The 27,720-nt window shown below is 49.0% G+C and overlaps 3 protein-coding genes across 4 annotated transcripts; 2 read left to right on the top strand and 1 right to left on the bottom strand.

Annotated features, from left to right (window-relative positions):
* Positions 1-2,971: 2,971 nt before the first annotated feature.
* LOC6615963 (disheveled-associated activator of morphogenesis 1) lies at positions 2,972-21,572 on the top strand. 2 transcript variants are annotated; one of them, XM_032724903.1, is made up of 10 exons: positions 2,972-3,326; positions 15,346-16,266; positions 16,986-17,954; positions 18,015-18,192; positions 18,250-18,945; positions 19,020-19,225; positions 19,291-19,433; positions 19,490-19,651; positions 19,708-19,871; positions 19,933-20,837. In XM_032724903.1, exons 1-10 carry the CDS (start codon positions 3,279-3,281, stop codon positions 20,835-20,837), a joined length of 4,392 nt encoding a protein of 1,463 aa, XP_032580794.1. In that variant the 5' UTR covers positions 2,972-3,278. The 2 variants fall into 2 exon arrangements, with proteins under 2 accessions (XP_032580794.1, XP_032580793.1); XM_032724902.1 differs by lacking the exon at positions 2,972-3,326 and adding an exon at positions 6,505-6,562 and having other exon boundaries at positions 19,933-21,572.
* LOC116802027 lies at positions 13,000-13,691 on the top strand. Its single transcript, XM_032724904.1, has one exon. It carries the CDS (start codon positions 13,028-13,030, stop codon positions 13,298-13,300), a length of 273 nt encoding a protein of 90 aa, XP_032580795.1. The 5' UTR covers positions 13,000-13,027; the 3' UTR covers positions 13,301-13,691.
* A 601-nt stretch (positions 21,573-22,173) lies between the features above and the next one.
* Positions 22,174-23,284, bottom strand: LOC6615962 (calcineurin B homologous protein 2). Its single transcript, XM_002040293.2, has 2 exons — positions 23,144-23,284; positions 22,174-23,086 (listed from the first exon to the last, which is right to left on the bottom strand). The coding sequence occupies exon 2, from the start codon at positions 23,033-23,035 to the stop codon at positions 22,358-22,360; it is 678 nt and encodes a 225-aa protein (XP_002040329.1). The 5' UTR covers positions 23,036-23,086; positions 23,144-23,284; the 3' UTR covers positions 22,174-22,357.
* Between the last annotated feature and the right edge of the window lie 4,436 nt (positions 23,285-27,720).

Here is a 27,720-nt window from a genome sequence, read left to right as displayed (position 1 = left end):
AGGGTATGCTAGATTCGCTGAAAACTCAAATTCGGACTGTTAAGACTGAGTTTATTGGAATGCTAAAGCATTGAGTTTCTGCATGCAACAGCTTTATCGCTTAACTATCTGATTAACGGGTATCTAATAGTCGCAACACTCGACTATAGAGTTATCTCTAGTTTTTATTTTGATTTCTGAGTCATTCAACCCGCGCCGCTGAGCAAAACTTTCATATGGGAAGTGCTGGCGAGACTTTCTTAAAAATTTGAAATACTCGTGCGTCAAGTCATCCACAAGTCCAAAATTTACCAGCAGGGCCCCAAACGCCCCTTGTGGGGTGGGTGAAACCGATATTAGCTGAGCGGAATAGTTAATTAAGGCATACGCGACATATGCTAATGTCGCCGAATGTGCATATCAATTTGTCAGAGTCGCTCGGCCAACTCCTCGCCCGTTTTGGCCAAAGAAGCCGCGGGCCGCTGAGCCGTAATCAGAAATCCGTAAGCCGGAAAGAGTCGGGCCAATCGACGGATGTGCGAGCGAGTGGCAGATGCGGGTGATCCGCCGCTGGTAGAGGCAGCTGTCAGTGATTCTTATAATATACTTTCATCGAGAGATTTATTTTACTCAGCTTTGTTGTTTCCATAGTGTTGTTCCCCAAGTTCGTTGCTTAAGTCTTTTGATTTTCCACTAGAAGGCTCAGGAAACTCTGGCAAGCAGATTAGATGCATCACATCAGTTTTCGCGCCCTTCACTTGCACCCCTACCCCTACCCTTTCACCCCTTTCCCCTCGTCAGTCACACTTGAGATTTAGTGGGCGTGCGCAAGAGAGAGAGAGTCCGAAGGAAAAGGACAGGGCGAGCGAACACTTGTGTTTGACTCATTCATGTCAGGTGCGAGCAGGCGGACAAATTGTTTGTGTATTTCTCCATTTCGCTGTGATTTCTGCCCGGCAAGAATATTAAAAGGCCGTACTTTCATGCTTTCTAGTGAAATTGAAAACGCATTTAATAATAAACAGCCAAAAATGAACAAATTGAAGACGAGGCGGCCGTGGGCAAAGTTTCACTTTCAACCAATGTTTTTTAAGACCTTCTCTGTACTTTTGGATTTCGTCAGCTCAAGAGAAAAAATCATATGGATATGATTTTACAAGATTTCGGGCGGAGGCAGACTTGATGAAGTAGGAGCATCTGCGATTAGCTGGAAATGGAAAAGGGGCTGGGCGGTGGTTGTGCCTGGAGATAGGGGCGAACCAAATCAGATTAGCCAGGGAACTGAAGTGGGTTCTTTGAGTGATTACGAACTGCCTCATGCTCACGTTTTCTTGGCCCATCGACAAAAAGCTGCTAATGGGAAATTATGTCTGGCTGCATCACATAATGGCCAAGTAATTGCGATCGAAGCGTGGTGGCTTTCCGATGAGTTGGCACAACACCCATAAAAGCCGGAGCCCTGCGAGTAGCAAATGGGAGATGGGGAATGGGAAATGGGAGAGTCGATTCGATTTGGCTCGGGCTTTGGGGATTGCATTAATCAATAGGGAGACTACCACTTCGACTACCTATGACTATGACGGATTTCTACTAATTTGCTTCTCACCGTTATCCTCTTCTCTACTTGCAGCCAAAGACTAATCCCAACAACGAAGCCAATTAGCAACAACAGGTGAGTGAGAAGTCATTGAAGAAGGTACGCTTTGGTAAATGTTCGATAGGTTTAGAGCATCGGAAAATGATTGCGCTTTACAGCCCATAGATATATAGTAGCCCTTCTATTTTAAACGATAAAGAATTAGACGTGGTGTAAGACATTTTGTAAAATGTTTACACGATCAAATTGGTTTAAAAATAATAATAGCATTTGCCTCTTCAACTGTACAGGGTATCAAAAAGCTTAAAAAAACCCTCAGCATTCTGTATTTGGCCAATGATCGGCGGTATAAGACAACAACATTGGCTCTAATAAGGACCGTTACATAAAAAAGAGATGATGAGAATCGTTGCTGAAAATCGGGAAGTGGTGGCAGAGGGGCAGGGGGGTGTTTTTACACGGCGGTATTGCCATGATATTTGATTTTTTGCATGACACTTGCAAAATCGAAACAAAAGAGAGGGAATAACAAACTTTACTTGTGACGACCTTAAATTGTTTTTGACTTTGACTTCGACTTCGACACTGGCGGCTTTGAGCCCACAATTGCCAAAGTTACCGGTGAACATGGCTATGTGCATGTTTCCGAACAACTTATTGAGCGGACTAACAATTGTCTGTTGTGTGCGGCTGATTTTCCGGAGCTAATTAAGTTGTTCGATTACACTAGACAGTTCGACTGTTCGATTGTTTCTTGGCCATGCTTACAACTCCTTTACACTGGTCGGCGGCTGGTTGTCCCCTTTCAAAGATAAACTATCGCTGGCTTGATTACATTTGGGATTGCATCGGAGGTGGTATTCCACTACCTTGGACCTTAGGCTCCGCTTGGTCTTCTAAATGCTCGTAGCAGTAAGATCTTCGTTTCACACCCATAATTACCTCGTTGGCTTTTCGAGTGTCTCAGCCCTTGTGATTTCATAAATACCCCAGGAATGCACCCCGCACGCACATGGAAATGCAGCACCACCCACTACCCACCAAGGCGGCCCCAATCCGCGGGCCAGGCGAGCGGTGTGCGGGCGGGAGTGGGACTGGAACACAGTGGGGTCTGCGGCATTAGGCACAGAATAGGCTCAAAGCCCGCTTTCTGCTGTCGACCGGTTTCGCGTTCGCGTTGGAGCCCGCTCCGGCTCTCGGGCTCTCTGCTGACACCTGTCGCTGCCACTCTGTCTTGGCCAACTTCTTCGGCTCGCCGCGACGTGCTCGTGCTCGTCGTGTTGCTTTTGGCCAAGTCGCCGCTGCCGTGGGCACGTCTTGAGCGGCGAGCGTTCAATGCGCTGCCAGCCGTCGATAAGAACGCACGCGAGCGGGTCAAGTCATCTGGCAGACAGAGACCGGCTATGGAAAGAAAAACCTAAGGCTATAGGCTATATAGAAGTCGAACTGATTATATCGGAAATAGGAAATACGCGCGCGCGTGTGTTTTTCGCGAAGCGAAACGAACACTGTTTGAATACACTTTGTATTGCAATTTTTATTTTTTTTGTTCGGATTCATTTTTTTTGCATTAAGTGAATTGGCAATGAGCAGTGCGTGATGTGCGAATCGTTGCTGCATCCCAGTCCGCGGCAGAAGAGACTTGCAACGCTATAGTTATAGTTCTTGAATTCGAATTCCAGTGCGGAAGAGCAGTATCATTATGTCGGGCATGAATCAAATGAGTGTCTTCATGGATAAGATCAACACGGTGAGTGCCGAGGGATTCTCTGGGCTTTTGGGGGCGTCAGTGGGTCTCTGGGTCGATCCACTTAAACCTGCCAAAGAGTGGACCTTTACACGAATTCGGCTCGCTTGATTCGGTAAATTGAATCGCTTTTTGTGCAACACAGTGAAATGGTGTGGAAACTATTTGCTACACTGTCGCCTCGAATAGTTTGTACATTTAATAAATCTATTGTTATACTGATAAACAAATAGTTTGGTAAGGAAGTCTGTATAGCTTCTGTGCTCTTACTTCGCAACCCCCATTGCAGTTTCGAATAAAAGGTATTGGCTGAAGGGGGGGAAGTCCCTTTTAACTGCTTTGGTTTCCCCACGCAGTTCCCTGCACCTCTAAGGTTTTCCATCTGTCTGTGAGCCGTGAAGGGGGCGGAGTAGATGAGGGGCAGCGAAAAGGGGGAATAGGCAGCGAGAGTCCGCTCCCACTTGACCAACAATTTAACGTCATTTGCATTCAAAAGTGTCGCCTAGACGCTCATAAATAAAATGAAATTGAAATTTTTGCGCCTCACTTTTCCCGTCCCCCTTCTCCGATCGCCGATCCCCGATGCTCGGATGGCCGATGCCCGGGTACTCGACGTATTTTGATTGTGTGGAAATGAAAGTGAAATGCGCTCCAGCGAAATTAAGTGCCCATTGGCCGCCATCCCCCAATCCCCCCGCTCACTGCGCTCCTGATTTAAGTGCGGCTGAATGAGCTTCAATTGAATGAGCTGACGAAATGCCGCGCGCCGCATAACAAACATAAAACAAAAATCAAACGAAAAACAAACAAGTGGCCGCCGTCCGATTCGGCAAATTATATGGCGGGATGGGATCGATATTGGAGGTACCGAAAGTACTCGAGGTGCACTGCAGCCAGGCGTCTGCTGTTTGAGCAACAATAATTAATTAGTAATAATTTTCGGTTGCCTTCTTGTGCTAGTGTAGAAATGCCGATGAGGGGTAAAAGTTGGGCAATCTGAACGGTCAAGCCTCTGCTGCCTCCTCTCAAGACCCATCCCAACCCATTCCTGCACACTCCACCATCACTTACTGGTGGTTTCGCTAACGAGCCTCGGCTGCGGTGAATGGAGCAGCTCCTGGCTTGGATTCGGCATGAAATTAGAAGAACTGCAGTAGCTTTATAGCAACCTAGCAAACTAAACTGTATTTATGTGCCACTCTGGGCTTTGGAAAGGGAAAAGAACAAACACTGCACAGAGTGCATAGCAATGGCATTTATCGCATATTTTACACCAACTCAACTGACACAACACCTTTATGCTGGTTGGGAAATGTCATAATACCACTTGTCTGTCCTACGCTCGACTTGTGTGGGTTTTCAATGACTTGTAGCTCCACTTCGGGCAGCGCTGAGTTTACTTCCTGGCAACATACTGACGCCTAGAGGGAGTTGGGCAACGGGAAGGGGCAGGGATTGGGGGATTATCCCCACCGACTGACCAATAATTAACGGCAAGTTCCGTTGTGACGTCAACTACCGCAATCTGCACTAGAATTCCATTGAGCTTTCTCCGCGAAATGCGCAGGTTGCATAATCTGCATCAGCATCTGCATCTGGCCAACTGTTTGCTTCTGCATCTGCAACTCCAACTGCCGCCAAACCCGCTCGCGAACTGGTTCGTCTGGCCTGTGGCCGCCTTATTTATGACGCAAGCCGCTGGCGGATTCTAGGCTCTAGGCTAGCTAGGCCAGACTGACATTGGCCTAGCCCACGGAGTAGTTCGGGGTGATACGGGGGCATTCGGCAGACGGACTCGATTCTCACGAGCGCTGGAGCTGGAATGTGGGCCAAGTCATTGGATGGATAGCTAAATTATCTCAAGCGATGGCTTCACACTTGCTCACCTCCAATTACCTGCAATTTATATGAGGCACTTTCAGCTTGAGGCTGCAAGGCCTGCTAGTATTTCTTGGTCTATGCCAAAGTCTGCTAAAAAAAAATGTCTATGGCATTATAGTGTATTTATAGTGTATGAAATAATAATATAGCATAGTCCGTAATCCAAACCCTAGACAAAGGTCTCCGTCGGCCCGTCTCCTCGATTGTGGTGACCGCATCACAGAAAGTTGATTCCCGATAACGGATTGATATCACTACCTAGACACGGGAAGCTCTGACCCATATAGCCATATAACCACATAGCAATGGGCATAGGCCTGGCCGCACACGAACACTATACATTTTCGGAGCCCATATACGGAAGCCGTGCAATGCTAATGAATCGCTGCGAAAGCAACCGAACCAGCACATGACCAAAAGTAGACTGGGAAAAGTGTGTAATAATTTCCTGTCTCAGCCTGATTTGCATGTGAAGTCCCCACTCCAGCTCGATTTAATCCACTTGGACTTGGATTCGCATTCGGATTCGGGGACCGCTGCTCTCCAATCCAATCCAATGCAATTCACTCTACTCCACTCCAGCTGGCCGTCTTGTTTGACTTACTTCATCATACCTAATGGCAAAAGATACAAAAGTATCTGCATGTAATGCGATCCATTTGCGGGCCACCTACGCTCCGAAACTTTCCAGAGTTTGTCAGAGATTTGAATTGAAATTTATGCGGACATGAATTAGCCGCCCCTGACCCGACTAATCAACTAGAAAAGCATAATTCCTTTGTTTTCGCCTTTTTTCGAGTGAAAGTGCCCATCTGGCTGGCCAGTTGACAGCTGATAACGCTTTGTTCGTGCCTCGGATGTGGATGCACTAGCCAAGCAATTAGCAATTAAAGGTATCGTGACATATCAGGTTCTCGTTTATATAAAGGGAGCTGAAAGCGATCGATGGACATCACTTTGCTGTTCTTTTTAAAAATTATATGTGAACAAGAAATCTAAAAGCTTAATACACCTTAAATTCTCTCCCCTAAACGAGGAGTTCCATATATGGTACAGTACTATGCCATGTATCTCAGTATTTGCTCTGGGTAATTATCACATCAGCTGTGATAAGATTTCCCGCCACCTTGCTCTTTCACTCTTTCGCTGAGTATCTCTGCATCTTGGATTGCGTATCATTGTCATTGTCAAAGCAAGTAAACATGCAAAGCAAGGCAAATATAGGTATATTTTGGACCGAGTTGGATAAGATACGGATCTCGGCCAAAAACTTGGCCCAGTTGAGAACCCAGTTCTGTGGCAGGAAGATGCAAACAGCCGTGCGAGTGGAAGTCAAGAAGCCGCCGCGAAAAAACAAGGTGAGGTGCAGTCAGTTTGGAATCGCGATTGGTTTCGTTCGGCAGGGGCCTAAGGTCAAGCTCGTTTTCCCTGACCCGCTGCCCCAATCGGCGGTGGAGGGGGCAATCCCAACCATCCTCAACATGGTCCAACCGCTTTCCACGCACTCACGGCTGGGCAGGAGTTTTCTTTGTCAGGCGGATTTCACCGACAAACAACAAAGCAAGAAATTGCCAGCTTAATTTACGGCATTGAACGGACTGACTGGACGACAGAGTGCTAGGAAATGCGGGATGGGGGAGCGCACGATCTATGCTTTGCTGATCTTCTGCTTTGTTTTTCCCCGTTTCCCTTTTCGATAAACATTTTCACTTTCGTTTTCGTATTCGTATTCAATTTGTGTGTTTTGGGGTTTCGCTCAGATTCGAGATACGAGCGCCACAGAGTTTTCCCCTCGACCGCCAGCCAATAATCACAATAATCATGGTAAGCGGGCAGTCAGTCAGGCCAAAACAGGTTGCCGGCGGATGCCCAGACTGCAGACTTCAGACTCCATACTTCAGACTACACAGACTCGGATTTTTGGGATGCCGAACGAAAGTGAAAACATTCACCGAGCACCAAGAAGCCAAGAGGAGTTGCAGGTGAAGCTAGAGACGGACGCGGTGATGGTGACTCGCGTCCGAAATAAAGATTGAATTTAAATAAATTTCGTATGTTAATTGCAGTTCCCATCCCCGAACTGAAAACCCGCCGCCACATGAGACTGAAATCGAAACTGAAACTGAAACTGTAAATTTCAAGTTTTTCTTATGTTTTTCACCTTTTTTTTGCGAATGCCTTGCTGGCTTACTTGAATTAATGAGGGTCAAGATACTTGGGCTTTGCTTTCGGTTTTTGATTTTCGGTTAACTTCGCTTTTGCTTTCTACAAAGCGCGGAGAAATGGGAGATCCAGTGATCAGTAGTGGTCACCGATCGGCGATCGAGAGTCGAAACGCGGGGATTGCGGGCGCGTGTCGAACAAGTGGGGCTAATGAAACGCATTTATCGCATTCGTCATCACCATTAAGGTCAGTTGCAGTTCCAATGTCTGGACGACCTTCAGCAATGATGGATGGCCATCTATCCGTCGAGATGGGATATGAGTGCAATTGTGCGGAAAGGTCCTGTTCCTTGAACTACCAATTCTGGCATCAATTATCGAAGCTAATTTAGAGCAGTTAATACTGGCCAACGCAATGGTAACTAAATGAAACTTGTTTCTGCCCACTGAGCTCTCTTCCAAGCGGGCTTTTCTTGGACTTTTCTTTCTGAAGCCGGCGCCGGCTTTTGTTTTTGTTTTTGCGTATTCGTATTCAAATTCGTTTTCGTTCGGCATTTGCCTTTGCTTTTGACTTTTTGGCTCCTTGGCTAAGCATTGTTTTGAATTAATAACTTATATCGCTTTTTTTTAAGCGCCCGCGGCGCACATCAATTGATTTACCGGATTAGCATACCTCTCTATAAATACACATGCATACATACATATGTAGTATGTATGAGTATACCCATGTGTGTGTGTGCGGCTGATCCGCCTTGGTATCCCCTTATGCTTTTTTCGATTATTTTTTCTCCTTGTATCAAGTTGATTTTGGTTGAAAAATTATTTGCAATTTATGAAACGCGTTCGCTGAGCACAGCGACGGCAACAACAAAACGACAAGAGCAGCGACGACGAAAGTAAAAGTTCAATTAAATAAAGATAAATTGCACAACAACTGCTGTCGTACTCGTACTCGTACTGGTATTCGTTTTCGCTGCTATACTTTTGGGGCCAGCAAAAGAGTCTTCGATGTCTCGCTTTACGTAAGCCACCATTAAATCCCAAAATACAAATTTTCAAAATCCAGCGACACTTTCGGACAAGTGCCAAGCGACGCGCCCCTGCGCCGCCCCCGCGTTGACCCCCATTACAATTACCGGGCCGAAAGTGGCGATTTTCCAATTAGCCAGGCGAATCAAACCGGTGACTTAACAAGGGAAGCGGGAAACTACCAGCAGATCTCGATCGTATCGGTTGCAACTTGAAGCAACTAGAGTTTGCCGAATTATTAAGTTATTAAATGTTTAATTTTACTAAAAACAAACCTGGATGGCCTCGTACTGCAGTGCAGTGGTAGCTGGCTTCCATGGGACAAAGAACTTTGCACGATTTCTGGCGAACCTATGCAGCTCCAACTTCGCTAGTTGCAGTGCCAACACCAAGCCTTAATCAAGTTGCAAGAATGCGGAATAAATGTCATTACGAAAATGAAACAAAGCGCTTGGCGGCGAGCTGCAGGCAGAAAAACATGGGCAAAAAGTAACAACGGCGAGCGTGTATCTCACAGATTCCGCCGATAGACTCGCTTAGATCTCGGATTGCTTGATCGGCAAACTGGTTAACTCTGTTCCTGGATCACTTGGGGGTGTCACCGCATGAGCAAGTGCTCCCCGACGCGCTAATGCAGTATGCATGCTATGCAGAATCCAACTTCAAGCGTCGATCGTGCACTGTCACAGTGATTAGGGAAAGTGTGTAGCCGGGTAATTAATTGCAACACTTTAGGGCAGTCTCGTCCTCTGCCCTGCTGCCCTCCGCCTTGCTCGACGGGACTGTGTGATTGAAGTGATTGAAGGCAAGCCTTCAAAGCGACGCCAAGTTCTTCCGTCTTCCGACAGAGTTCGAAGGCCACCGCTATCGTCCATCTGCTATCACTAATGGTCGGACTTAGCCACCACTTCACATTGCCAGTAGTTCTTGCAGTTGTGGCTCGGCACCACTGGCCCCCCCAGTCCAGTTGGCCAATTAGGCCCATTTGTCTATAATTACCGCCAATACCAATATCTGGCGATGGGGCACCCCTGCGACGAGGTGAGGGCCCCTCCCCGAGCACATTTCCTGCACAGCACATTTCGTGGCCTCCTAAACTTTAAATGTCAGTCCGTTCGCCAGACCCAGGTTTAGTTTCGCTTTCGCGCAAAGCTTTAGCCATCGCGAAGGCTCAGCCACATGGCTCTTGGCATTGCTAAAGACTGAACAATTAGCTTAGATGCCAAGATGCTAACTTTTGGCTAGTTTTTGGAAGGGGACACCTTCCTGCGGGAGAAGTTTCGCACGGCTTCAAACTAGTCGTACAATACCATCATCTCTTAGATGTGCCGCAAACTATCTATCTATCTATCTCACCATTATTACACCGACAGTAATCCGACATTCTTGGCGTTTTTGTGCTCAGTGATTCCTTTGACAAAGAGCTGAATGATTGAGACTGCAATTAGAGTGTGATTTCAGCAAGCCGCTGTGATTGATGACCCATCTGGGAGGGAGCTTCACTTCCTACCTCCGCGACTTCCTGATCCGTCCGTCTGCATTTTTGATTATATCTGCACATTCTTATCTGCCAAGTGCACTTGACTTTCCATTTTGGCAGCTGTCCATCTGTCGATCGGCGGACACCTCGTCGACCCACATCATTTCACTTTGCTTTGTTTTTGCTGGCTTTGGTTTCGGTTTCGGTGTTGGTTTCTGGTGGTGCGAGATCGCTGTAATCACAATTAAAAAGCACTTTGCCAATTCGCCAACAACTTGTTCGCCGAGATGTTCAATGGGCTGTTGGTGCGGTGCTGTGTCGCCGATGATTATCGGCCGAAAGCAAAAGGCAAAACACAAACGATGAGCGATGACCGTTGACATGTTGCCATGATGCCATGATGGCCACGTTGCCCTGGACGGTGGAACAAAGGGTTGTTGGGCGATCGCCCTGATCGATCCTGGACTTGTGTAGTCTCGGTTGTTGCTGCTGACCCCCATCGACCGCGGCGACAACTTCATTGGCGCATTTGGTGAAAGTTGATGCCCGCAGCAGGAGATGATCGCCTCGCCTCGCCGATCGCTGTCTTGGGCTGTAGAGCGACGGAAAAACACTTGCACTTTTTGCATATATGTATGTACGTTTTTCGTACATTTTCCACTGCCAGCCAGCACTGCTGGCATTTAGTGGCTTTTCTGATATTTTCCTCGACTCATTTAAATGGAAACTGCTGCACCCACTTCGACGTGGCTCGAGGTACCTGAACTTTTGGCCATAAATTCATAGCCTGACCAGGCTCTGGCAGCCGTATCGCAAGGTAGATAAACAACTGAAATACCAACTAGCAGCCCGGCTTGCTGAAATGTAAATGAGTCTCTGGTTGCAACCGCTCACTTAGAAGATCTAGAAGAGAAGGAGCAAAGTGACTGCCTGGATAGATTGGTGGGCCAAATTACTTGATCGCAGAACGCAGCGAGCGTATAAGCAAAGAACCAATGGCCAAACGTTTTCCAAACTCAAGTGTCGGTTTCAACTTCAACAAGACTTCATGGCCATAAACTCCCGTTTGACAAGTCCAAATTGTCGGGTCACCGATAAGATATCAGATACTAAATACAAATACGTTCCGTTTGCTGCGCTGGTTACTACTGCCACGGTGCTGTGGCATTTTGGCATTTTGGCAATGAAGCAATGTAAATATCTTTATTTCGTTCATTTCATATTTAAAATTGAAATATCATGCCATTGAATCGCCCTTTTATATGACCACCAAGTCTTGTCCACCCCCATGTTCCCAGTCCGTGTTCGTAGCCCGCTAGTAGTGGGCTAGTAGTTAGTAGGTTCGGATATAACACCAGCAGGTGGCGCTGTGGTTGTCTGTGGTTGCCTGTGGTTTCGATTTCATTTTCCACTGCGGCAGTAAGAGCTGGCTCTTTGGGGCTTGGAGGCCAATTGGGCGGGCGGAAGAAACGGTTGGGCTTGTGCAATATCATTTTAGCACCCCCATGCCTGTTTACTCGAGTACACTGCTAGTTTGGGTTTTTACTCGTATTTCCCTCTGCCCGCGGGCTTGTTTAACTCAATTTCAGAGCTCTGCTGCCCTGGGCCGCTATTGTTTAGCAGCAGTGCTGCCTACTATGTAGTTGCATGTAAACAACACCTTACAACACCTTCACCACGATCCAGCGCAGTTGTATTTTGCGGGTGTTGTTGCTTTTTTTCTTGTTTTTCATTTTCCTTGTGTCGCGTTAGCCGCCGCCAATCGACCACAAAAATAATGGCGAAAAGAGCTGAAACGTTAACTTTTCATTTGGGCACTTGATTTCGAATCTTCAGATCGGTAGTGTTCAGTTATGTTATTCGCGACGGAATTTTCCACTGGCCTAATCTAAAGTAGCCATAATTGTCTCCTCCTTATCGCAACTGTCGCCCTAGTGAGGGCAATAATCCCTCCAGAGATAGAACATCGGGAATCTCATGTGCCCCATTGAGATGCTGTTTAATTTCCCCTCTCCGCGCGAATCGTGCGAAGTGGCATTTGAAAAGTGCCGTGCTGACAAATGCGCTAAAAATGCTGGCAATTAACTGACAACTGCAAATGAAATGCCACAAATCTCGTGCACCCAAGTGCCCGTGAGCCCCGCAAGCCCCGTAATTGCCTCGCCGCTTTCGTTAGTTGGTCATAATAACTATTTTTGGACCGTGCGACAAGCCAAAATTGCAGTTGCAATTGCGATTGCAAGTGCAACGCTGTCGGCGGCGAGGAAAGCGGACAACGCTGCGTATGATTGATGCCGCTCAGCTGCTCCACCTCCTGCCACCGGTACGCACCGATAATTAAGCAACCATCCATCCCGCAAAGTGCCTGAAAAGTGGGTAAAGATGAGCTTATGTTGATGTCGAGGCGGAGCTGTGCCATGTGCTGTGACTATGTGCCTAAAAGGAAAAGTTTTTGGCTGCCAGCTGTGTGCGCGCGCTGCGCTTTCGACATGTTTTCTTTATTTTCCTGGCATGCGGAAAAACTTGTTTTCCATTTTCGTTTTCATTTTGAATGCAGCCTGCGCCCGCCGCTTGATGGATTTTCGGTCGCTTTGGCAAAGGGCAATGCAGCGCAGCTGTTGGATGAACTGGCGAGTCAGAGTGATACCGACTCCGATCCCGATCCCGATCCCCATTGCAATCCCAATTCCGCCGATGCCCTGATAAAGATCCGTGATCGTTCACACTTCCTGGCCGCCGACGCCAGGCTTCGTGGTCGTCACCCATTTGCCACACTTCCATTTCACTTTCAGCCTTATGAAGTTATTACGCGACTCCGTTCGCCTGGTGAGTTGCTGGGTTGGTGGCTCGATGGCTCGGTGGGTGTACTCGGAAGTGCATTTTCCCCAACATCGGGGGCGTGGCGGCGGCAGGTGTGAAAAATGAGATTGCCTTGGGCATCAGACACCAGGCTGAACGGAGCGGAATGCAGGCCGAAAGAGCAAGAGGGAAATGTTTTCAGATGGGCATATTGGTCGGAATTTCAAGGAATGGTTTTCGCAGTCAAACGAAGCCGTCGTCGAATCGTAGTGCCCTTGTTTCTAAGGCGGCTGCGCGAAAATTGCCTAAAACTTCATTCGTCGATACACGTTCAAAATTTACATGTCAAATAATGAGTACATTTAGTAAGACAATTCAACCAGAACTCAGAATGGACTTAGTCGTGCCACCGAACGGACTCTATGAGATGCCGCACCAACCGGAGTATCCGGATTATGAGGCGATGAGAAGACCAGTAAAGTCGAAGGAAGTTCTGGTCGATAGGGAACTCGAGTTTTTCTTCAAAACGGAAGATATTAAGGAAGTCAATTCCGAGGTGTCACAGCATAGGATTTGGGACTCTTTATCGATTCGTTTTGGACTGATTGGCCATATTTCAGAATGAATGTAATATGGACGATAATTTAAGATAAGATCGAACTTTATTAGCTGAATTTAATTTAAATTCAAATTAAAGAGTACCCTCACAACGTTAATCAGGTATCGCAGTCTATTAACCCTTCTATTGGCTCTCCAAATATTAGATTCTAATTGTGGCCAAAAACGCCTCACGCATTGCCGTTTACGGTCTCCGTTTGGCCAACAGATCGAGCCGCGTCTAATTAGACCCACGCGCGGATTTGATTAGTGGAACGGGCCCACACACTGCCGATTGGTGGCTGTGACCCAGACGAAGATCTCAGACCCAGATTGAGATGTAGACAGCAGCTAAAGCTGAAGCTGATGCTGAAGCTGAAGCATTGACCTGATTTGTGACGGCGACGACAGCAGCTGAGACAAGAGACAACGCCGAGACAGAGGCTGTCAGAGCAGCTGGCTTTGGGCCCAGTTGGCAACTGGAGCAACTGCATCCGAAATGATCCCCCAGCTGAGCTGGGAACTGCTGGCGAGTCAGTGGGTGAGCCCAACTGGAGTAGAGCACGCCAAGCAAAGAATCTGGTGCAGAGTCATTTCCGACCACGAATTTTTAGATCACGCTAACTCACAATGCTATTAAAAACGCAGTGAGATAGACAAAACATTTATATCTTCAGGTTCAACTTATTATTAGCCTCTTCGTAAAGTATGCGAATTGGCAAGCAAAATTAGCAAAAAATATTTACAATTCCATTTCTGAGATCGTTTTTACACACTCAGTATTAATTGTTGTCGTTTGGTGCTCGAGATTGAAGCGAGAACCCCGGTCGATCAAACCTGTTAGCTGGTTGATTGATGGCCGTTGATTGAGCACTCGCTACGGCAAACAAAAAATCAGCAGATTACCCAATCCATTGGGCAAGAGAGACGAACCACGCGCGCGTACTCCAAGCTATTCCCATTCCAATACAAATACATATAGCAATTCCAGCTCCAGCTCGTACTCCAAATCGGATTCCACTTACTCGGAACGGGCCAGAGGCGCAATGAAAGCAAATTAATAAGCCATCATCAGCATAATGTGGTTGGTACTGGTGCCCCCGTCCGCTCCTCGATTACGTCTGAAGTGGCGCTGCGGATTGTGGATTGTGCTGTTCAGTGCAGTATGCAATGCGATTGCAGTTCGCAGCTCACAACTCACAATTTGCATAACAACATAAGGAGAAGGAGAAGGGGAAAGCAAAGCCATGCTAAGCCAGACTCCTCTCCCACATGAATTCAATTTTTGGTTCTGCGGCAGTTGCCACACGGATCGCAGGCAGACTTGCGACAGATCCAGCAGCTTGGCAACAGTTGTATTTATGTTTCTTTGCCGGCTCGATTCGATTCTTTGGAACAGTTTGCTTGCTTCGCCCTGCGAGTACAAATGCATGAATGTATCCGCTGTATTGTACCCCACGCATGGCCAGGCCAGAAAGCCAGAAACCCACGAGTAGGCATTGTTGCCAGTGAAAATGAATTGGAAGTGGACAAATTTTTCGTATACGCTGACATCTGACAGGCGACCTCTTAACATGGGGAAAGGTTTTGGGTATTCATAGTCAGTACGCCATATATGAGTTGGGCATGCTGCGATTGTGTCGGTGCCCACATTAGAATTAGAACCCCAGTTGCAACCGATTTGGTTGAGTGAAGACCACTCTCCGGAGACCCCAAGTTACCGCGTGTGTATGTGCAACTGCAACTGCGATTGCGACTGCATTTGTCTTCTTGGCCCGTCTGGTCTGGTCTTGCCATGACTCGGATAGGTTTGGCTGGATGGTTTGGTTTCTTGGCTTAACTGGGCGGCCTGCCTGGCTGTTCGTTGGGTTGCCTTGACTGACTTGGCCGAGCTTGCCAGACTTGACTTGGTTGTCTTGGCATGAGGCGGCTGTTGACGTGCATTTGTCTGGCGTGACACCTCGGCCTGTCGGCCGGCATTAGCGGGCTGTCACAATGTTGTGGGCAGGTCAATTACTCGGGGGTACTAGCATTTGACTGACGTTCTACATTCCGTCTCTTTCTCCGTTGCAGACCCTTCAGTCGTGCCCCATCGTGTGCATCAATGAGCCGGACACACACAGTGCCAACACAGAGATATTGCAGACAAGTCCGGAGAGCACGCTAGAGAAGCCCAAGGCGGCGCCATCCGGTGGAGCCAGCACGAGTGTGACTAGCTTGAACGGCAGTTGCATTGCCATCAATGGAGGAATAGGAGAAGGCGCCACTGCAACTGCATCGGCAGCTACCAGCACTGCGGCTGGAGTGACCAAGATAACGATAACCAGTGACAACGGCAACGCCAGCACCAGCACCAAAGCGAACACAGGCAGTTCCATCGACGGCTACAAGAACAGCAGCTTGGTGTCCATCACCAGCCTAAACAGCTGCAGCGACCTCAGCCAGGGCAGCACCGCCACCCTGCCCATCAGCAGCACCAACTGCAGCGGCAACAACGTGAGCAGGCATCCTCTCAGCAACAGTGGCAACAGCGGCAGCGACACCTCGTCCAACAACTTCCAGGAGCGGTTCGACTTTGAACACTGGAAGGGCTTACTCAGCGACTACAACTGCTTTCACGGGCTGTATCGCTACTGGACTCAGTGCAGCGGACGCAGCAGCAGTGCCAACGACAACGGCAGGGACAGTGATCAGCAGCAGTCGCAGTCCAACCATGAGAACGGCCTGGGCAGCGGAGTCGGTTCCTTCTACACCCACAATATACTAGGCTACACCTTCGGCTATCCGTTTGGCCTGAAGGAGGACCTCGACGGCAGCGGCAACTGCAACAGCAACTGCAGCGGCAGCAGCAACACCAACGGTCTTGGCCTCAGGAAGTGGCTTTCAGGCAATACCAGCAGCAACGAGACGCCGCTCCAGAAGCACTACAGACACCAGCAGAAGAAGAAGATGCCCGGCTTCAGGGGCAGAAGGGTGTGGTGCGGTTGCTTCAAGGTAGGTGATAGTTGATGGTTGATGATTGATGGTTGGCATTTGCATATTTTGGAGTAACTCACGTGGTTCAAGTATTATGATCCTTGAACTTACCATGACATACATAACTAGACATAATCTTCACTGCGAGTCCAAAGTCTCCCGCTCGGAATGTCCAAAGTGTGGGTGTAATTTGCACAAAAAAGAACTAAGTCCGAGGCGGAATATCTTTAAGACAAAAACAGTCAAAGTCACGTGCGAGCTGTGGACAACAGACAGACCCAATTACCAATCGAAATCGGAGTCGCCACTTGAGCACTGCCCCAACCGAATTTGCAACCCTCGTCGATTCCGATTCTGTGTCAGCGAATTCGTCAAATTGTGCACGAATTGTGCATATGAGGCGATAATTCCCATTGGCCCTGGGAACGATCCAAACATAGCTGTTACAGGAATTCAATCGGTAAATAGAGTAATTTGCAAGAATTCCTTTCCAAGTCGAGGTTAAAGAACCAAGAATGAGTCACCGACTGGGCAGGCAAGCAGCTGCTAGAAGCGCAGCGAGCAGAACCGCTTCCTCAACAGGTGGATTGGATCGGCGGTTTGCCTCCGTGGTGTTGGGCCTTGTCTCGAGGCTAAGCAAGCCGTCTCTTTAATTGGACACGCACTGTTGGCGGGCCGAGAACGTGTTCGCTTGAGCAACATGCCACTAATCGATTTTTCTGACTTTTCTGTTACAGGACGATGAGCCACCCGAGATTTGTGTGGTGGAAGGCGCGTTTACCCTGCAGACGCTCACGCCCACCCAACCCATGCCGTCAGTGGATGAGCTGGACACCAAGTTCGCGGAGCTGGTGGAGGAGCTCGATCTGACGGCCCCCAACAAGGAGGCGATGCTCAGCCTGCCCGCGCAGAAGAAATGGCAAATCTACTGCTCGAGAAAGCTGCCCTTGGATGCGGCCGATGGACCAGATGCAGCGGCCATCACCCAGCCACCCACCGCAGAGCACTACATTGAGCGACTGAAGGAGCTGGTGGTGCACATATCGCTCTCGCCGGAGGACTCGCCCAGCCATGAGCTTGGCAATCGATTGGATGGCCATGCCGCCTTTGTGGACGCCCTGAAGACGGCGCTACGCACATCCACCCACAGTTTCGTTCTCCGATTCGTGGAGCTGGACGGGCTTCCTGCTCTGCTCGACCTCCTGCTGCAGCTGGACATTCGAGTGGCTAACAGCCCGCTGCACACCAGTCTCATTGGGTGCATCAAGGCACTGATGAACAACTCGATGGGTCGGGCGCACGTGCTAGCCCATCCAACGGCCATCGACACCATAGCCAGATCCCTAGCAGCGGACAACATTCGCACGAAAATCGCCGCCCTGGAGATTCTGGGTGCCGTGTGTCTAGTGCCCGGCGGTCATCGCAAGGTGCTGCAGGCCATGCTCCACTTCCAGGTCTTCGCTACGGAACGCACCCGTTTCCAGAGCATTGTCAACGACCTGGATCGCTCGACCTATGCGTACAGGGACAATGTCAATCTGAAGACCGCCCTTATGTCATTCGTGAATGCGGTGCTCAACTACGGACCCGGCCAGGAGAACCTCGAGTTCCGACTGCACTTGAGGTACGAGTTTCTCATGCTCGGTATACAGCCTGTGATCGACAAGCTGCGCACGCACGAGAACGAAACGCTGGACAGGCATTTGGTTAGTACATATAGGTTATAGTGCCAAGCCATTCTCTAAATGGTTTTATTTAATCAACAGGACTTCTTTGAGATGGTTCGGGCTGAGGATGAGAAGGAGTTTGCCCGCCGTTTTAAGGAGGACCACGTGGACACCAAGAGCGCCGGCTCAATGTTTGAGCTGCTGCGCCGCAAGCTCAGTCATTCGCCCGCGTATCCCCACATGCTCTCCCTTCTGCAGCACATGCTTCTGCTACCCTGTAAGTGGTATTCTCTGGAGTTCTTAACTGTAACTAATCCCAATCGAAATCCAACAGATACGGGTCACTGCACGGAACACTGGTTGCTGATTGATCGCGTGGTACAGCAGATAGTGCTGCAGGTGGAACAGCGGCCAAACAGTGATCTTATCGTCGACCCCGATGACCCTGAAAAGCAGCTGAAGCTGGCCGCCGAGTCGCCAGTCCATGATCCTGATGTGGCGCCCTTGCAGATCGACGTGGCTAAGCTGGTGCGTCTGCTGGTCAAGGAGGAACAGCTGACGCAAGCGCGAAAGCGGGCTGACGAGCTGGAGCGTGAGAACTTTGACGTGCAGTCGCGGCTGGCCAAGAAGGAGCAGGAACTCGACCTCCGCATGCAAGAGAAAGAGGACTTGGAGACGGGACTAGCGCGCATGCGCGAGCGTTTGGAGAAGGAGTCTGCGCAGCACTCGCAGGCGGTGCAGCGGGCGCAGACTGCAGAGATGCGAGCAGAAGACCTGCAGCACCGCTTGATCAGCGAGCAGCAGGAACGGGCTCGCTTGGAGAGACTGGTTACCGAGGGCAGCATCCCAGACGACCAGAAGGTGGCCGGCCTCACGGGCTGCAATGGTGCCGTCTCGCCTCCACCGGCACCTCCCATGCTCAAGGCTATTCCGCCACCTCCGCCACCCATGGCGCCGTCCATGATGCCCCCACCACCACCTCCTTGCCCGGGAGCTCCTCCACCTCCGTCAAGCATGGCACAAACGATGGGTAAAAAGCTTTTAAATTAACAAAGCAATCGATCTTATCAACTAATCTTCTTCTTCTTCGTCTTCTCACAACAGCTCCAGCGCCACCAAAAGTGGATCTGCCAAAGAAGAATGTGCCACAGCCGACGAATCCCCTGAAGAGCTTCAACTGGTCGAAACTGCCGGACGCCAAGCTACAGGGCACCGTTTGGAGCGAGCTCGACGAAAGCAAGCTGTACAACAACATGGAGCTGGAGTCAATTGATAAACTGTTCTCGGCTTACCAAAAGAACGGGGTATCGGTGAGTTAGGATATGGGACCTCCATTGAGTTTCCTTTCCCTACTAAGACACTTCTGCTTTCCCAGGCCACTGATGGATCCTATGAGGACTTAAGGGTAACTGGCAAGGCTGCCAAGCAGAAAGTGCTGTCGGTGATCGACGGACGCCGGGCGCAGAACTGCACCATCCTGCTGAGCAAACTGAAGATGAGCGACATGGAGATATCAAAGTAGGTCTTACTTTCTCTAGCCACGACCCGTAAATAATAACCAATGCCGCTTTCAGGGCCATTCTCTCCATGGACAGCAACGAGCAGCTGCAGCTGGACATGGTCGAGCAGCTGCTCAAGTTCACGCCCTCGGCGGAAGAGCGAGCTTTGCTGGACGAGCACAGCGAGGACATTGAGTCTCTCGCTCGGGCCGATCGATTCCTCTATGAGATATCCAAGTGAGTTTCCAGCAATTTCCTGAAGGTGTTCTTGTTCTAAATATGTTCATTTTCAGGATTCCGCACTACGAGCAGCGCCTGAAGAGTCTGCACTACAAGAAGCGTTTCATGCTGACCATCAACGACCTGGTCCCCCGCATAACCAGTGTGATGGAGGCCTCTCGTGAGGTGGCTCGTTCCCGTCGTCTGCGCAAGCTTCTAGAGTTGGTCCTCGCCCTAGGTATGGATCCACTGTCCGTTCGCTAAGCACTCAATAATCCAGACTACCTATATCACACCAGGCAACTACATGAACCGCGGGGCACGTGGCAACGCATCGGGATTCCGACTGGCGTCGCTCAATCGGCTGGCGGACACCAAGTCCAGTGCCGCCAAGGGCACCACCCTGCTACACTACCTCGTGCAGGTGATTGAACGCAAGTTCAAGGACCTTCTTAAGTTGGAGGACGATATCCCGCATGTGCGTGAAGCCTCCAAGGTGTCGCTGGGCGAGATGGACAAGGACATTCAGATGCTGCGCACGGGTCTGGCAGACGTGGCGCGCGAAATCGAGTTCCACCGCAGTTCAGGCCCGGCCCAACAGGGTGATCGCTTTCTACCCGTGATGCGCGAGTTCCACGCGCAGGCGTCAGTGCGCTTCGCCGAGCTTGAGGACAAGTTCCAGGACATGAAGACGCGCTTTGATCGTGCGGTACGCCTCTTCGGCGAGGATGGTTCGGTTTTGCAGCCGGACGAGTTCTTTGGCATCTTTGACTCCTTCCTGGCCGCCTTCGCGGAGGCGCGGCATGACAACGAGAGCTTCCGTCGGCGACAGGAGGAAGAGGAGAAGCGCGCCAAGCAGGAGGCGGAGCTCAAGAAGCGCACAATAGAGCGCAAGAACAAGACCGGCCTAATGACCAGCGTGGCTCGCAATCTGGGCCTCAAGTCGGGCTCATCCAATGGGGATCCTGACTCCCCGGCAAAGGGAGGCGTAGGCGACAACAAGGGCGAGTTCGACGACCTAATCTCGGCCCTGAGGACCGGAGATGTGTTCGGCGAGGACATGGCCAAGTTCAAGCGGTCGCGCAAGGCGCGCGTTCTTAACGGCGGCGGGTCCTCCACTGGGCACACCTCGCCGCCCCGCCACGGCAGCCTCCAGAGGGAGGAGAGTGGGCGGGAGCGCGAGCGGACCGTGAGGCGCCAGTAAAAACGGGGTGGAGATACCGATCAACCGGACCTGACCCCGGTGTAAATGTTTCCAGATGGCGCGAAAGTATTTTTTTCTTACATAGTAAAGACACTACCTTCTTTTGTAATTATTTATCTACTACCTGTACGCATACACTACGATTTATGTATACCTACATACTTATATAGCACATAGTATAAACGTAAAGCTCGGCTAATGCAAGCGTGAAACCAAATTATTTACAAAATCGAAACGTAATTGTAATTTAAAGTCTAAAAATGTTATGAACGAATCGAAATCGAATCGCCGCGAAGCGAACACGGATCGTCATGTGTAGTGTACCTTGAAAATTGTTTTTGGCAACCAACCATATGGCATAAATGTTTCTATATCTACACATACATACATATATCAAGCCGATTTCACGGTGCTCACGCATCCTTATCATAGCGCAATCGAGCAAGCACAGCAGCATAATCACCGCACATGGAATCGCCGAAGTGCTCGAAGAGGAGCTCGCCGGCCTGCCATACAGTCATGTTCAAAATTACGGTACATATATTGTTTGTTTCTTCATTTTTTTTTTTTAGCACGGATCCAGAGTCAAACCCGTATTGAACTTACAGATATTTTAAGGCGCTTTAGGAGTTTGCACAGACCACGCCCCTTTTGCAGAAAAAGCTATCTATTGCAAATTACACCCTAACTATTAACAAATTATAATAAACATTTATTGTGAATGAAATTAACGAAGCTAGTTTTCGTCTTGTTTTTTTAATCAGCTGTTCCACTTTATTTCGAGCTACCAGCTGCAGCTTGCTTCGGATTCTGTTCGCATGGTGTCTGGGACTCGTAAAGGCGCAAGTTTTACTGGGAAATATGTTGCCCACTCGGAAATGTTGTCATAAATATGTGAATTCTCAGGTTTTTCATAACTAGGCGAACAGAAATTTCAGTAGGAAGAAGGCTGACTGCCGACTGGAAAGGCCATCATGAGAAAAACAGCTGTTTTTGTTTACTTCCAAGCTAAACTAACGGTATCCCCTCCATCGCTTCCTATTGGTTGAATATCCTAGACTGAAAAAGCATAAGGTGCAGCCATCTTGAAAAAGGATCAGCTGTTTAGCAAGTGTTACCAGCTGGTACATGCTACGGATTCTGTTCGCCTGGTATTTAGTAGTGGCAACATTTTCCATTCTGGCCTCGATTTCTCTGTCTGCTGCCCAAAAGTATGCATCGTGCAGCCAGATGCAGAAAAATGTGCCTCGCAGAAAAGTAGGCAACATCGAGAATTACAAATGAAAAAGCACTCCGGTGGATCATATTTTTACTTAACGCATACGATTTTGTGACCTAATTCCTTTGTAAGTTAAGTGTAAAGATTGAAATTATATTTGCTCAATTTGGACTACAATTTTCCTAGAACCCACACCGATAAAGGAGGATTCCCTGAGTCCTATCTCTCTGGATGGAATTGATTGCTATATTGAAAACACAAACATAACATGACAAGGATGAGTGATTTGGGGTGTGGTGTTTTATGGGCCTGAGCCAACTGGCAGTCCCATCCCGGCTTCGGCCTCGTCATCGTCCTCCAGCCACTTGGCGATCGACAGCCGTCTGTCGACGTCCGCACTCAACAGGCGCTTCTCGAACTCCCCATAAGAGATATGGTCGCAGCAGAGGCCAAAGGCCTGATGCTCTAAAAGTTGCAATTCGGCCTCCACCTCAGGCAAACGGTTCTCGGAAAGCCCCTCCTGACGTTCCTGATCCTGTTGCTGACTCCAGGCCAGATTGACAATGCAACGCATGATCTGGCGGAAGTCGGAGCGTGTGATGCAGCCGCTGCGCCGTGTGTCAAACATCTTGGACAGGAGGTGAAGCTTCTGAACACGCCCGTCGCGCCGCCTCACTGAGCCGCGGCCAAACTGTGGCACCAAAATGGTGGAGCAAGTGTCCACGAACTGCTTGAAGCCGATGCGCGCGCTAGGGTCACGGCTGGGGAAGAAGCCGTCGATGATCTGGCGGTGAAGCGGGTTGAGCGATAGCTGTGGAATGCGCAGCAAGTCGGTGGGCGTCAAATAGCCGCGCTGGTGGCGATCCAGGCTGCGGAACCGCGTGTGCAGTTGCTCTAGCTGCTCTGCGGACAGCCCCGTGGCCTGCTGGTGGTCACACAGTTGGACGGGGTTGAGCTGACGACTTCCTACCGAGCCCATTCCGGTTTGGTTTCAATTCGAAAGGTTTTCGTTTCGGGACTTACAAGTATTCTGAACGTTTTGAAGTTAAAATACGTACTGCTAACAGCAAACACGAAGATAACTTACTTCAATCGGAATTCTGATCCTAGTGCTGTTTGAAACGTGATATCTTGAAACTACGATAATTGGTAAGGAGCATGCAAATGTGGTGCTGGGAGTGCATATGGAATCTGTATCCATGGCGGAGGTCCAGCGGGTGGCACTGCCGACATCTATTTGTGCGCCCGACCTTGGGGCAAAAGAAATCGGAATAGTGGAAAACATCTCTCTTGGCATTATTTCTGTGTCATTTTCATTTGCTGACTTTTGCAAAATGCCGCATAAATCAAAACGGGCGCTGTCAAGGCCACAGGTTGCTGGCATGCGAGTAGGAGAGGGACAAGGGCGGTGGCCAGCTACTTCCGCGCCATCGTCGTCGTCGCCTCTGACGCATTATTTCGAAAGTGCTATATCTTCCGACCCCTCCCCAGCCGCCCACGTCACCTGATGCCCCGCTCCAGGGGCGACGGAGACGCCACAGTGCGTGCGCCTTGGCCAGCTGCCAGTTGACGAGACTCCGGCAACCCTCCCTGGTGTCCAACCAAACTAATTGGCCCGCTTTCGTTGCGTGCCTGTCCGATGGCAAGGTTGGAGGGCAAGGTGAAGTGTTCGTTAAACAAACAAGGCAGGACTTTGACGGCTAACAAGCCTAGCAGACACTACTTCTCCAAATGCAAAAGTAATTTTCAACTTCCTTACTCTCAAATGCTTTAAAGGTCGATGTTTGTCGGATTGTTGACTGGATCGGCTGTACCTTCGACACTCGTACCTTCGACACTCGCCACAACCAGTGGATACATGCTCAGTGCAGACTTGAAGAAAGAAAGGGAGGGAAACAGTTCGAAAGGAGTTGATATTTCGGACACAAACCACAACGCTTCAGCTGCAGGAGACCCAACGCCCATTTCGCATTCTACTCGTTCGTTGGAGCTTTGGATGGTGTAACCAACGTAACCACGCTGATTCAGATCGCATTCACAACCCCTGGGGCTTGATGACAAATAAATACAAATAGCTATGGCCATAGCTATGGCTATGATCGAACATACAAATTACGAATATGCTTTGCATATAGAATCGCGCGATCCAACCGGAGCTAAAAATACGTACGAGTACAGAAAAACTGTTACATTTGACGACCGCCAATTCCACTTGCAGCTGAGTAATGCGCCGAAATGTGTATGAAAAGCGTTTTTCGTCTGAATGTTTTCAGGGAAAACAAAATCATATACGTGTATTTGCGAGAGGAAAAAAAATAATGAAAAATGCACGGCCACATGCCGCCGGCTGTCCGCTGGCCCCATCCGCCGGATTCCTCTCCCCGAGGCACAGAGCTAAATCGACGAAATGCCCGGCGAGTGTCAAAAACGCGTCAAGATCAAAGCGGGCACGAAATTTCACCGCCCAGTTGCCAAATGCAATAATAAATTGGCCACACTAGCCAGCAAGAACAACAACATTAGTCAGTATCGAATAGTCACAATACAATGGGGGTCGCAACTTTAGCTCCCCACAGTAGAAGTATGTAGATATATGTACTCGTTGTCCTAGTTGTGTTGTCCTGTTCCCAGTGTGGTTGGAGTCTCCACTGCAGCTCACGACGATCCGCGGGTTGGAGTCCCGACTAACCGCGGTATCTGGTTTGGTTTAACTTGCTCATCATTTGGGACGCTATAATTTCCACCCTGCCTGTCCGCAGAAGTGCTCTCCTTTCTTTGGCGCTCGAAATGCATAAAAAATGTTTTGTTTGTTCAACAATTTGCGGCCCACTGCTGCCATATGTCCGAGGCCCGCTGTTCGCCATTCGAGTGAGTCAGGCGGAATTGGATGGATTGGATGGATTGAATTCGACTTGCTGATGCCATAACCGCGGCATAATGAGACACATTTAATGCATTTAAATGAACTCGATTACCGAGCGGGGGTTGCAGTGCAGGCCTGAAGGACAACGCTTTCCATATGGCGCTGCCGACAGCTCGACGTTGAGTTTCCAAGGATCTGGATGCACTGCCGGGCAACTCGGATTTCTTTTAATCCAAAGGCCGAAGGCTCAATCTCCTGACACTCGCGCTCGAAACAACTAATGGCCCAGGGGCTGGGCACCCCACCCCAGTTCCCAGCTCCCAGAGGCGCAAGATAGATTACGTTGCTTCTTGCTCATGTTTATGCTCCACCACCCCAACCTCCAAATCTGAGGGCGAAAACAGAAACAATAATAATTCAATAATCAAAACATTTTAAGCGCCTCTCAAGGTTGTCCGCCGGCAAACAAGTCTTGCGGAGAGGGTTCAAATTATTTGGGGCTTTTGGGGGGAAGTGCTAGTAGACCAGCAAATGCCCTACCGCAATAACAAATGCCATGATAGAAGTGAAACAATAGCAATGAGTAGAGACCGCGGTCGAGGAAGGCGGGAGGTGGGAGGCGGTAGCGCCACAAAAATAAGCAAATGACAGGCAACAAATTGTAGAGCGACGCTTTTTTACATTCGGTTTATTCTGTTTATGTTCTTCGCCCCCTCCGCTCTCAAGCTGCTGCGTCGCTTTTGTTGCCTTTGAGTTGTTGCTGTTTGCGTTAGTTTTGATTAATTAATTTCCTGACTAATTCATCCACAATGCGCGACTCGCTGGAGCCGCGGCAATGTGCCCAAAAAAAGGAGATAGAACTTTAGAGAGGGATGGAAATAGTAGAGTAATTGCGAATAATTGGAAATGATTGCGTTTTGCTTTTTGGGATGCGAAATTCTTCAGCGCAGCTCAGCGAACTGAAAGGGAAATGAATGATAAATGCACCTTAACGGACAGAGGGACATACGGACAAAAAAGGACGAACGGACATGGTTATATCGATTCATCTATAATGTCTCGCTGGTTTGCTCTACGAGTTTCTGGTTAAAATTGTAATTTTCTGGACGAGGGCATTATAACTCGTTGCTGGTCATTCGACCATTTAGAATAAATCCCTTGCACATCTTGAATATCTGTATCAACATTCGATACAAACTTTAGCGGCCAGCGAATGCTTAAGGATATTTCAGGAAGTTTTCGTCATCCATAATAGACACACCAGTGAGGAGCAAGGCCTGGTGACAAATGTGCACACATTAGTGGACTCGTGAGTTCGGTTAATGTCAGGCGATTGCGTTCAGGCGACTCATCGCTTTCGCTGCTCGGCAGATGCTTACGATCGTTTGTGCAGACTGATTGGCTGGAGATTCAGCAGCTAAAAATAGTTGTCTTAGACAGGGGCTACGGCCACGGCAACCGCAGATGTAAATTTAATAGATAGACGACTTGGGCGAGCGCTTCTATAAATATTTGCCCAACTAACCCACCGACTCGAGCTGAGTATCATGGAATTATCGACGACGCACTGTCGTTGAGTCATGCGCAAATAACTTGGCTTATTAGAAATTCAAAGGCACCTCACCTCACCTCACCAGCGGACCACCGCTCCCCCATCCGGCACTCGCCCGTGGAGTAACATAAAACCACCGTCCAGCACTGCCATTCAAATGCAAATGAGCTTAATCAAAAGCAGAGCTGCCCGCCGTAGCGTCTGAGCGGCTTTTTGGACAGGCCCAAAGTGCCAGCCAGCTAGAGATGCCCACAGCGGTGCCAAAAACTCAGTGGGTTTTACGACTCACGGCCCGAATGGGAAAGCAAAAAGCATACAATTTCCAATCCATCACACTGTCATTAGTTTATGGCTTCTACAGGTTCTAGAATCGCTGTTGCACTTCATGTCGTATACGTAACATTCGTTTTCAATGTATTTTTATGACTCACGCCAGCGCGATTGTATCGCAAAAAAGATACATTTAAACACCATCTTTCGAAATATAATAAACTACTTATTACTCATCCGAAACGCAATTAAACAAATCATTTTTTGACTAGTGAACAGTCCTATTTGAAGGTTCTTCCCCTTTCCCCGTTTCATTTTACTAAGGGTCGAGTGCCCTTATTGCAATCCTCACGAGGCGTCGCTCACGACCTGCGACTCACGCACATCTCCGCAGCTGAAGAAAGACAATGGCCCGGTCGGGTGACAAGTTGGCTGCTCAGCGGGACTTCGGCTGGGGTCCATGGTGCTAGGGTGTTAATGAAAACAGCAAAACGGTTTAATCACAAAATATATATTTGATTTGCATATAAATTATTGGGTTTGGGATTGGGATTTGCAATTTCAATGCGGACAAACCAACGCAAACTTGGCCAAAGGCTCTAATCAGCTTAGCAGCATCGAGTATTTTTCGGTTTTTCAAACTCAGCTCCACCACTGGCGATGCCCAGTCAATTTCGAACTCGGGTTTTATTTGACGAAGCGTGTTTCTTTTTTTTTATTTGAAATCCCTATACCATACCCATGCCATCGCAACCCCTCCAAAAGATGGTGTTGCACACTCAGGCACCGGAGTAAGCCCCTCCCATCGCCATTTCGGTTGGCCTATGGCCGAGCACCCTCGCAGATAGCGGGCGATCGTGAAATCATGTCGCGAAAATAGCGACAATTACTTAACGCAATTAATAAATTCAAGAATTCGAATTAAAGCCTGCGACTATTGGCAATAAATTATAAGCGCCGCGGCTGATAAAGACCTAGC

Source organism: Drosophila sechellia, chromosome X (genome assembly GCF_004382195.2).
Source record: "Drosophila sechellia strain sech25 chromosome X, ASM438219v1, whole genome shotgun sequence".
Taxonomy (NCBI): Eukaryota; Metazoa; Arthropoda; class Insecta; order Diptera; family Drosophilidae; genus Drosophila; species Drosophila sechellia.
This window is presented reverse-complemented; position numbering and strand designations above follow the sequence as displayed.

Coding starts and splice junctions, on each gene's coding strand:
- LOC6615963 (XM_032724902.1), top strand. CDS start 6,512: ATGCAAACAGCCGTGCGAGTGGAAGTCAAGAAGCCGCCGCGAAAAAAC. Junction 18,193..18,249: donor GCACATGCTTCTGCTACCCT/GTAAGTGGTATT, acceptor GAAATCCAACAG/ATACGGGTCACTGCACGGAA. Junction 19,226..19,290: donor ACCAAAAGAACGGGGTATCG/GTGAGTTAGGAT, acceptor CTGCTTTCCCAG/GCCACTGATGGATCCTATGA.
- LOC116802027 (XM_032724904.1), top strand. CDS start 13,028: ATGAGTACATTTAGTAAGACAATTCAACCAGAACTCAGAATGGACTTA.
- LOC6615962 (XM_002040293.2), bottom strand. CDS start 23,035: ATGGGCTCGGTAGGAAGTCGTCAGCTCAACCCCGTCCAACTGTGTGAC.